Here is a 12,157-nt window from a genome sequence, read left to right as displayed (position 1 = left end):
TGTCTCTCGGTGGAGGTGCATCCATATAATGTGAATCTTCCTCAGAAAAAAAAAAAACAGTCGCAGAAGCCTATGAAAGAATAGCCTACATTTCTCTTAGTCGAAACGAGTGGTTTTGCTTCTCAATATAGAATAGTCCTTTCTAGATTAGACTAGTGTAGGCCTATGCATGAAATACACAACGGAGAGCTGGACGTAAACCCGACAAGCCACGCATCGAAACGCATATTCCACCTGCATGATGACAGCGACAGCTGCAGAGGGGAAAACTGAATGTGAGCACACAACTTGCCTTCGGTAAGTACTGTAATATCCCTATACGCCTACCGTAATAGTGCTGATGTGAAACGCACCACTCCTTTCCAACTGGACACAAATAATAGAACACTTGAACAACGACGTAATAGCCTATTTCGAAGCCTTCTGCTTACTTGGCTGATGTTGATGCATCTTTCTCACAGAAGAGTCATGTTCCGTGACAGCACAATCAGAGAAAAGCTCTCTCCACACTCAGAGTGCCGCCAAGCTGGAGGTGGTGGAAAGAGCGATCAGGGGTCTAATCAGAGTAATCTAGTGGGACAGACGTCTATGTCATTTAAGACTGGATGAGACAGTCATTAATTTGTTTGATCTTTTACTGCACACCATCTGATATACTATACTGCTGTATCAGACCATCAAATCACACCTACAACATAATAAGAAGAATGTGCACACTCACAAACACACACACACACACACACACACAGCTGCTGACCAGATTACTTCACACCACTTGAGCTCTATACCGTCAGTGGCGCCGTTTTTACAGTATTCTCCCTGTAAACCAAGTCAGAACCTTAGGATAAATAAAGGGGGCATATAAGCAGACAAAGCTCTTACAATATTCAAAGATTACATTGCTCTAAAACAGGCTATAGGCTACATGTGCACCACCAAGTCAGAACAGTAGGCTAAATTATGAGGGGGAAAGGGACCAAATTATTAGGGTGAGGCATGTGGGCTACTAACAGCTTACTACACAACATACACTTCTTAGCTACAGTATACATATCTCCCTGGCATATTACATCATTTATGCAACAGCATACAATACATTTTTGGACTCACCTTGTTGTGCTGTGCTCACTTGAACAGGAAGGTGGCGCGGCGGTTCTTGTTGTGGTCAAATTCTGTAATCAAAGTCTGGCATTCACTGGATTTATGGTGCTTTCAAGACAACTGGGAACAAAAAATAAATAAAATGAATCATGACGTCAGTGATCTTCAGGTTGGAGCTCTAGAAAGAGGACCGAGTTCCCGACTTGGAATTCCGAGTTGGATGACCATTCAAAATGTATTTTCCCAGTCGGAGCTCTTTTTTTCAGAGTTCCCAGTTGTCTTGAACTCACTGATGTCTGAGATTTCCCAGTTCCAAGTTTCCAGTTGTTTTGAACGCGGCAGAAGTCGTGCTGGATTGACAGCATAGCCAATGTATTCAAACCTTTCTGGCCCATGGTGTTGCATGTGAATGTTTATCATTTTAAGCTTGGAAAAGAGACCCTTAAACCCAGACTTGGACCACACACCCATTCCACTCAATAGCAGGCTAGTGATTGCTTTGCAACGCTTGCAGTTAGCCACTGATTCCTTCCAAACCATGCATTGTTGAATTTGCGATTTCCAACTTGTTGTGTAATGTTTATGTCCAATGGCCGATGAGCACTGACACGTTTTATTTATAATTTATCTTCATATGACAAGGATTGAAAAGGATTTGCCAGTAGATTGTCGACTTGATTCATGATGATGACTGCTTGTCTAGCTTGCTAGCTAAGATTTTGAAAGTATGATGTTGACATGATCAGTCCAATCAAAGCTGTGGTAGATATAACGTGATTTGAGGTAATTTTATCTGTGGCCAATGACCTTGAGCCTTCTTGGATGGGCACTTCTAATGTAAATCTACGGCAGCACCCAAGGCACTTTAATTTTCGAGCTCTCCCCGTAGATTCTGCGGTGTCCCCATGAGTGACAGAACACTGAGCCAATCACAGCGCAACTAGAGAACATTACCAACCCCTACACTCTGTATTTTCTGCTGGCTGCCCCACCAACACAGAAAGCACTGAGCTAGGCTGAAACACCTGCATTTTGGAGTTGCCTTACCCAAGAAAGCAAAAAAGAGACCATGTTTGTATGCGGCTATACTAACTCAATTATATATATATTTTTACATTGTTTGCAAACTGATATGTGACACGTATTAATACCAAAATAACATACAAAACAGGCAAAAATATATATAATAATATAGTGCCTTTGGAAAGTATTCAGACCCCTTGACTTTTTCCACATTTTGTTGCGTCACAGCCTTATTCTAAAATGGATTAAATAAAACATTTTCCTCAGCAATCTACACACAATACCCCATAATGACAAAGCGAAAACAGGTTTTTAGAAATTGTTGCGCATTTATTACAAATAAAAAAACTGAAATACCTTATTTACAGAAGTATTCAGACCCTTTGCTATGAGACTCGAACTTGAGCTCAGCTGCATCCGGTTTCCATTGATCATCCTTGAGATGTTTCTACAACTTGATTGAAGTCCACCGATGGTAAATTCAATTGATTGGACATGATTTGGAAAGGCACACACCTGTCTATATAAGGTCCCACAGTTGACAGTGCATGTCAGAGCAAAAACCAAGTCATGAGGTTGAAGGAATTGTCCGTAGAGCTCAGAGACAGGACTGTGTCGAGGTACAGATCTGTGGGGGAAGAGTACCAGAACATTTCTGCAGCATTGAAGGTCCCCAAGAACACAGTGGCCTCCATCATTCTTAAATGGAAGAAGTTTGGAACCATCAAGACCTTAGAGCTGGCCACCCGGCCAAACTGAGCAATTGGGGGAGAAGGGCCTTGGTCAGGGAGGTGACCAAGAACCTGATGGGCACTCTGACAGAGCTCTAGAGTTCCTCTGTGGAGATGGGAGACACTTCCAGAAGGACAGCCATCTCTGCAGCACTCCACCAATCAGGCCTTTATGGTAGAGTGGCCAGACGGAAGCCACTCCTCAGTAAAAGGCACATGACAGCCCGCTTGGAGTTTGCCAAAAGGGTAGGCAACAACAACATCTGCCACGCTGATCCTCAACACGGGGGCCCCTCAGGGGTGCATGCTTAGTCCCCTCCTGTACTCCCTGTTCACCCACGACTGCGTGGCCAAGCACGACTCCAACACCATCATTAAGTTTGCTGACGACACAACAGTGGTAAGCCTGATCACCGACAACGATGAAACCGCCTATAGGGAGGAGTCAGAGACCTGGCAGTGTGGTGCCAGGACAACAACCTCTCCCTCAACGTGAGCAAGACAAAAGAGCTGATCGAGGACTACAGGAAAAGGAGGGCCGAACACGCCCCCATTCACATCAACGGGGCTGTAGTGGAGCGGGTCGAGAGTTTCAAGTTCCTTGGTGTCCACATCACCAACAAACTATCATGGTCCAAACACACCAAGTTAGTCGTGAAGAGGGCACGACAACACCTTTTCCCCCTCAGGAGACTGAAAAGATTTGGCAGGGGTACCCAGATCCTCAAAAAGTTATACAGCTGTACCATCGAGAGCATCCTGACCGGTTGCATCACTGCCTGGTATGGCAACTGCTCGGCACCCGACCGTAAGGCGCAACAGAGGGTAGTGCGTACGGCCCAGTACATCACTGGGGCCAAGCTTCCTGCCATCTAGGACCTATATACTAGGCGGTGTCAGAGGAAGGCCCAAAAAATTGTCAAAGACCGGCAAGCGGTACCGGACCGCCAAGTCTAGGTCCAAAAGGCTTCTACCCCCAAGCCATAAGACTGTCGAACAAAATTAATCAAATGGCCACCGGGACTATTTACATTGATTCCCCCCCCCCCACCCCCCCTCGGTGCCGGTACCCCCTGTATATAGCCTCATTATTGTTATTTTTTACTTTAGTTTATTTAGTAAATATTTTCTTAACTCTTTTTCTGTAAGTACAGACGCTGGGAGACGAGAAGCAAGTACAGGGAGTGAACATTTAATGAAAAAAACAGACAGGAACAAAACACAGACAGCGTCTGGACAACGGAAACGAAACAACATTAATGCAGACACGGGGATCAAACTGAGGAACAGACAGATATAGGAGAGGTAACCAAGCAGTGATGAAGTTCAGGTGAGTCCAATGAAGCATTGATGTGCTTAACGATGGTGACAGGTGTGCGTAATGGTGGGCAGCCTGGTGCCCACCATTACAATTTCTTGAACTGCATTGTTGGTTAAGGGCTTGTAAGTAAGCATTTCACGGTAAGGTTGTATACCTGTTGTATTCGGCGCATGTGACAAAAAACATTTGATTTGATTTGATTTGAATACTCATGGAAATGTCATATTTCAGGTTATTTGAGGTCCTGAGCGCTCTGGAGCAGATTTTCATCAAGGATCTCTCTGTACTTTGCTTCGTTCTTCTTTCCCTCGATCCTGACTACTCTCCCAGTCCCTGCCGCTGAAAAACATCCTCACAGCATGATGCTGCCACCACCATGCTTCACCGTAGGGATGGTGCCAGGTTTCCTCCAGACGTGACACTTGGCATTCAGGCCAAAGAGTTCAATCTTGGTTTCATCAGACCAGAGAATCTTGTGCTCCCATCTCCACAGAGGAACTCTGGAGCTCTGTCAGAGTGACCATTGGGTTCTTGGTAACCTCCCTGACCAAGGCCCTTCTCCCCCGATTGCTTAGTTTGGCCGGGCGGCCAGCTCTAGGAAGAGTCTTGGTGGTTCCAAACTTCTTCCATTTAAGAATGATGGAGGCCACTGTGTTCTTGGGGACCTTCAATGCTGCAGACTTTTTTTGGTACCCTTCCCCAGAGCTGTGCCTCGACACAATCATGTCTCGGAGCTCTATTCCTTCAACCTCATGGCTTGGTTTTTGCTCTGACATGCACTGTCAACTGTGGGACCTTATATAGACCGGTGTGTGCCTTTCCAAATCATGCCCAATCAATTTAATTTACCACAGGTGGACTCCAATCAAGTTGTAGAAACATCTCAAGGTTGATCAATGAGAACAGGATGCACCTGAACTCAATTTCGAGTCTCATAGCAAAGGGTCTGAATACTTATGTAAGTAAGGTATTTCTGTTTTTTATTTGTAATAAATGTCCAAACATTTATACAAAAGAGAAGGCTTCTGAATACTTTCCGAATGCGCTGTATATGAATGCCAGATGAGATCACAGTGACTTATGTCACACATGGAGCAGACATGCCATTATATCTCCTCAACAGGAAGAGTGTGTGTGTGTGTGTGTGTGTGTGTGTGTGTGTGTGTGTGTGTGTGTGTGTGTGTGTGTGTCAGGAGTCAGGACAGACCTCATTAAGACGATTAATAACTGGGCTAACTGGGGCTTAGTTTCCCAACACCAAACCTTTAACATTTACAATATGTAGGACACACATCATAATCCTCCAATACTGGGAAAGTATCTTAGAGGATGATTCGGGGTTAACATCTCTCCAATGTTTATATTATGTAAGTATGCACTGGCACCTGAGGAAGAGGGAATACCATGGCAACAGTTGGCGGAGTAATGTGAAAATATTCATAATTCAACACCACCCCCGCACAAAATCATATATATAACTACCTACTTAACAGCTGTACCCTAGAGGTTTTACAACAACATATTATACTGTAGAACAGACTCTTCTAACAGCTACTACATCTAGTTGCAGCACACACAGAGACACCCAAGAAAACGCTCTGACTCTGTCAGATTACGTGGCAGACTGAGATTGAATAAGGAACAGAGATGACTTCATGTACAACAAATGTGTTCAACAGACAGACAACAGATCAACTACAGAAGATAACTACCACGCACAAATGAAACCCCATGAAACCCTGACTCTCTGTCAGGTTACATGACAGACCGAGAGTAAGGAACAAACTGACTTCATGCACAGATTTTCCTCTCCTTCCCCTTTTCCCTCCTTCCCCCTCATCCTCTCTGTCAACACTCACCTTGGTGTTCTCCCTGGCCCTTGTCCCGGACTGATGACATCACCAAACAGCTGCAGACAGGTGGTTTCCCTCCTGTTAAAGTAATTTAGGAAAATTCACACAATGGAATAAAATGTTCTAGCTCAGGTGAACAGAACTCCGACCATTTGTTGGTCTGTCTGTGTAGCCTACTGATCAAATGTCTGACTAGGAGAGAAGGGTGCTCTGATGGGATGTCTGTTAGCATACTATAAACCTTGGCCTCTTCATTTAACTCAATTTAAGAGCACTGGGTCTATTACCTCAATATCCAGAGGAAGTAAAATATGATGTCTGATCAAGTACTCCACAAGTATGTTTTTCAGTATAGAGATTGAATGATAGACATTATCATTCTGACACATTAGTAGTCTGGCCCAGGAATCAGACGTCATTTTAGATGGATGTTTGATGTCTAGACTGTAGACGACTTCCTTAGCCAACTAAAACACAAGCTGTCAAAATGATCAGACACATAACGAACTTGGGTGAAACTCTATGCTATAGGCTATTCAAGTTAAGGGTAATTGGTTCACTAAGATCACAGCTCATAAAGCACATACAGCCCAAATATATTCTGAACTATTTTGTGATCATTTGTGAAGATGAGATATTACTTAACTGTTATCCATCACCATAGGAAATGCTTGAGCTTTTATCAAAGAAATATCAGTCAACTTTAATTCAACACCATAATAAATTAAATGTTCCCTCTCCATAAACAGTGTGGTGTCTGTACACAACACTTTCAATATCAGTTTGTCATACAATACAATGCATGTCCACCCTCTGGTGGTGATAAGAGGCCAAACACTTAAAGGGTTGAAAAAACAACTGGTGGTACCATAAAAAAAAAAAAATCTCTAAATGAGAGTTGTAATTAATGAAAATAAGTAGACACCACTGCTTTTTTAATGCGTGTAGGAGGGATGTTGAATAAGCCAGGGATAGAGAAGAGGAAAAACAGTGCTGCGGTGATGGAAAATCCAACAGAATACATTCGCAGAGCTGTGCTGCAGTCCAGTCAGGAGCTAGGGCCAAGAGAGTCGTGTGTGAGTCTGTGTCTGACTCTCGTGAGTGTGATCTCAGTCAGTCAGTCAGTCAGTCAGTCAGTCTCTCTCTCTCTCTCTCTCTCTCTCTGAATAATGTTCTGTCATGTTCAGGCAAGAAGAAAGCTGATGTAAGCACCTTGTAAAACTTTAAAAGGTTGAGTGAAAGTCAAGAAGATACGAAGTCAACCTACCCCACTGTTGTTGTGACACCTGTCTAAAGCAATAACCCACTCTCCTAGTCTGTAAAAACCCAAAGCTGACACGTGAGCCATAAAATAAGACCATAGCCCTACTGATTATCAGTCAGATATTCAAAATCCACATCTCCATGTATTGTATCATAAAGAGATACACAAAAAAGGGGGTCATGAATGTTCAGTCACATTCAAATGTACTATTCAAATGAGAAGAATGGAGAGGGAGGTAGCCAGCTAGGCCAGAATGGGAGATTTCTTACTCCTTCCCCTCCCTAGTCCCTAACCTAACCTGTATTACCAGTCTGCCTCTGGAGGAAGAGGAAAACAGCCAGCCAGTTAGTTGACTGACAGTCAGCATTAGTGTATGGGGACATATGAGTCTCAGGTAGTTATTGAAAAAAAGAGAATGAATTACCTGGTTAAATAGGCGATTAATAAACAGGAGGAAGACATGGAGGAAGGCAACACAGAGGAGGACATTGAGTCCCTCATTGATAGCATGAAGTACATCCCAGGTCACTTCCACCTGGACCTCAACCTGAACCATGAGCCCAGTGGACCGGGGGAGCTGCGGAGGAGGGACACCCAGCTAAAGGTGGACTCTCTTGGGGCTGAGCTGGAGGCTGAAGCTGGGTATTGTAACATTATCTTATGGTTATAAGAATGGAGTTTGGGATGTCTGATATTGTTAATTGAACTTTACTGAAATCATGGGTGTGCATACAGGTAACTGCCAAAATAAAGGAAACACCAACATGAAGTGTCTTAATAGGGCGTTGGGCAACCATGAGCTAGAATAGCTTCAATGCACCTTGGCATAGATTCTACAAGTGTCTGGAACTCTATTGGAGGGATGCGGCACCATTCTTCCACAATACATTTCATTATTTGGTGTTTTGTTGATGGTGGTGGAAAAACGCTGTCTCAAGCGCCGCTCCAGAATCTCCCATAAGTGTTCAATTAGGTTGAGCTCTGGTGACTGAGACGGCCATGGCATATGGTTTACATCATTTTCATGCTCATTAAAACTATTAATTGACCATTTGTACCTGTGGATGGGGGCATTGTCATCCTATGGGGGCATAGCCATGGTAGCCAAAATAATGGCCTGCTCAGAATTTTTATACATGACCCTAAGCATCATGTGATGTTAATTGCTTAATTAACTCAGGAACCACACCTGTGTGGAAGCACCTGCTTTCAATATACTTTGTATCCCTAATTTAACTCAAGCGTTTCCATTATTTTGGCAGTTACATTGTTGCTCACTAGCTAGGTAGCTCAAATGGTGCTGGAGTAAAACATGGAACTGGAATTCTAATTTCCCTTTAGCTGGTACTATGAATAATACATGGCCTGGACTATTTTTTTCAAAACATTACAGGTACCTCCAGTATGGTGTCCGTAACCTCCTGGGTCTCCTGGCCTTCCATCTGGACCAGCTGGAGCAGGCCGAGGAGACCTTCATGAGCATCTGTAAAGAAGACCCGGGGAACCTGAACGCTTGGGCCAACCTTGGCTACGTGTACGACCACCTCCAGAGGGAGCTGGATGCAGGGGAGTGTGTGGAGAAGGTGTCCCAGCTCATGGGTCTGGAGGCTGGGCAGGCAGGTCAGGCGGAGTCCAGGCTTTCTGCGGCCCGGTGCCTGGCAGAGCAGGCCTATGCTCATCCTTATGACATAGAGCTGGACAGAGAGGAGGACCAGAGGGAAAAACTGACCGCTTCTCTGACCCTGTACAACAGAGCTCTGGACTACGGGGGACAGCTGGTGAGATCTCATGTTAGATTATTTACAAATAATGTAATTTCACATCTACAGTAATATATTGATTTTGTAAAGGTTAATGTTGCTTATTTTTTTTTAGATACCTACAGAAGAAAAGAGAAGCTGGTATTTCAAAATGGCAACAATCTATATAAGGTCTTGAATGTTTCAAATCTTTTCATAGAAAATAAATTGGAAAATAATATCACCAAGCTCATGTGTAAGAACAATGTAAAGCAAATTGATATTTTATTGTAGACTACATGATATTGTAAAGAACAAGGCGGACTCTGAGTACTCCAGACTGTCTCACTACAACAAGGGACTGAAGCTGTTCACAGAGACCCTGAAGTCAGAGAAAACACATCACAAAGGTACACATGAAGGAAGAAAGGAAGGGGAAAAATTAACAAATTATTATTGCTCTCTCTCTCCATCTGAACCCACAAGATCAGTGCTGTGTCTTACTGTCCTACATGTATTGATTAATCATTCAGTATGTTTCTACCTGACCCCCTCTCCTACACAGCACTATCCTGGTGCTACATAGGCATCATGTTAGAGAGGAAAGAAGAATTCTCCACTGTGCCCATGTCTGTACACGACTGTGGCTACTCCGATTCTGACCCCCTGTCCTGCTTCGGAACTGTATGTACAACACTCACAGAAAAGTGGGACTTACCAACTTTGAGTGCTGAACCGCACTAGAACAAGCAGTAAAGCCATAGCAAAGCCCTAGGGACTTTTCTCTTGCTTTTACTCTCTGACTGCTTATTGGCATCTTATCCTTAACAGCTGTCAGAGGCATCCAGATGACACAGTGTATCATGAACTTTTGCATAACGATTAGCTGACATGTCTGCTTCCTTATCACCTACTGTATAAAGGGCTATAAACTTGGCGCCAGCTCAAGAAGAGTTATAGTCTACTACCGTATCTGCCCTCAGTTCGTCTGCGGGTTGAAAACTTCTCGTAAGCCTTTATGCAGGGTGATAGGTTGTTCTGCACCTGTCAGAGCATAGCCCTCTCATTTTTCAGGTTACTGTAAAACAGAATGTAATATTGACTGTCCCCTGCAGGCCATAAAACTAGCTGCAGACGATGCGTTCATCCTGAACTGGCTGGCCAAGGTGTTCTATCTGCTGGGGAAACATGAGATGTCTACAGGGATCTGTAACATGGCCCTCAATGTGCTGCCTGACCCTGAACTCAACTGGCAGGCCTATTGCACCCGTGCCAAGGTACACTACAGTAACCCTAACACGTCTAAACACAATGTTCAACTCAATTTAACACTCAACACTATTGTAATATCAAATGTCACTTCAATAATGTTAATACTAAACCAAATAGTAAATCTAAACACTCGCAGGGATGGACTTACATGACAATCACAGAATACACACAACATTTACATAAATGGACATGGTTTTATTCTCAGATCAATGTGATGGCCTACGTGAGGGATCTTGAGAGTGCTAAACAGGGACAGGGTGGGCTCCCTGACAGACGTCGCCTGACTGAGGCCAAGGCAGACCTGGAGAGGGTGCTGAGTGTTCGCCCCTGTCTACGCACACACCTGGAGATGGGACAGGTGAGTGGGGATGGGTGTTACTCTCTCTGCTGTTTGACAAGACACTGCAAGCACTTTGACAGCAGTCACATCGGGGATGTGGAAATAAGGCCTGTGCGTGTGAGTGAAAGATCAACAGTTACTTGGCAAGAAAAACAGAATATCTAGTGATATTCATACAGTAATGTGTCACTACAGGTTTATCACAACACATTATAATACATTGTGTCACTTACCAGGTGTATTACTACATGGGTGTGGATGCCCTTCAGGAGAGCCTGCTTGTGGATGAAGGGGCGTTGAACAGAGCCCTGGTGTCCCTCTCTCAGGCCCTGCAGTGTGACCTGGGTGACAGCCTCCCGGACCTCCACCTCCTCCGGGGGCGCTGTCTGCTGCTGAAGGGCGAGGAGCAGAATGCAGCCGACTGCTTCAAGAGGGCCCTGAATCTGGAGCGGCCTGGCAGCAGGGACACCACGGCTCTACGCTGCCTCCTGGAGGCCCTGCTGGGGCTGTTCACCCAGAGTGGCCCCGACCCCGACACAGCCATCACCCAGCTGGAGGTGTGCGTGCGGAGGGCCCAGGAGAGGTACCCGGAGGACGCGGTGAAGGCTGAGCTGAGAAGCCTGTGCAGGGCACACAACGGGGAGGTGACGGAGCTCTCCAGGGCTCTGATCAGCAGGGGCAGGCTAGAGCTGGTCAGGAGGCTTCTGGAGACTGTGCAGCCCAACCGACCAGCCAGGAAGAGACCACTTGCCAAGTCTATGTCCATGTGAGGGGTGTCTGATGTCGATGGAGAACTACGAAAGATCAAGTGCTGATTGAACTGCCAGGTTATTTTTCTTTACAGTGTTCCCAGTATGACAGGAAGAAGTACTTCCAATGAAGAGCTTGCCTTGTGTCAAAAGACTTTGTACTAATCATGCCATGTTCTAAAGTGAAATGGTAAAATACATCTGTGCACAACTGCTTTTTTGGAACCCCTGTTTCTGCCTATTTTGTCTTGCTTGAATCAACCCACAAACTGAATGTGCATCAGTCATCCAAGGAGTTTATATAAGACACAAATAAACTGCTGATTACATCTGAGACATTCAGGAAGCAATGAGGACACACCTAACATTTGAATGATGAACCAAACCTTCCCAACAATGGTGATAATTCTAAATCAGTGTTTCCAAAACACAGTCCTCGGCACGTTTTTGCCCTAGCACTACACAGCTAATTAAAAAAATGTGATGATTAGTTGACTATTTGAATCAGCTGTGTAGTGCTAGGGAAAAAAACAAAATGTGCACCCCTTGGGGTCCCGAGTTTGGGAAACGCTGTTCTAAAGCTTATTGATTTATCCTGTCCCAGGGGTTTTTACAGACCTAAAAATAAATATTTCCATGAGAATTCAACTTGATTATTACTCAACCCTCCGTGTAATCCTGTTATGAGGAAGAAACAAGAGTATCTTCATAAAGCCAGCCTGGTTATTGAGTAATGCGGCTTGGGGGCTATGGTGCACTGTAAC

At 44.5% G+C, this 12,157-nt stretch overlaps 1 protein-coding gene across 1 annotated transcript; it reads left to right on the top strand.

Annotated features, from left to right (window-relative positions):
* Positions 1-86: 86 nt before the first annotated feature.
* On the top strand, positions 87-12,046 carry ttc22 (tetratricopeptide repeat domain 22). Its single transcript, XM_041840104.2, has 9 exons — positions 87-297; positions 7,745-7,935; positions 8,687-9,071; positions 9,169-9,224; positions 9,327-9,442; positions 9,598-9,716; positions 10,148-10,309; positions 10,510-10,662; positions 10,881-12,046. The coding sequence occupies exons 2-9, from the start codon at positions 7,754-7,756 to the stop codon at positions 11,412-11,414; spliced, it is 1,707 nt and encodes a 568-aa protein (XP_041696038.2). The 5' UTR covers positions 87-297; positions 7,745-7,753; the 3' UTR covers positions 11,415-12,046.
* Positions 12,047-12,157: the final 111 nt, after the last annotated feature.

Source organism: Coregonus clupeaformis, chromosome 20, assembly GCF_020615455.1.
Source record: "Coregonus clupeaformis isolate EN_2021a chromosome 20, ASM2061545v1, whole genome shotgun sequence".
Taxonomy (NCBI): domain Eukaryota; kingdom Metazoa; phylum Chordata; class Actinopteri; order Salmoniformes; family Salmonidae; genus Coregonus; species Coregonus clupeaformis.
The sequence above is the reverse complement of the archived record's forward strand: the minus strand, read 5'-3'. Positions and strand labels throughout refer to the sequence as shown.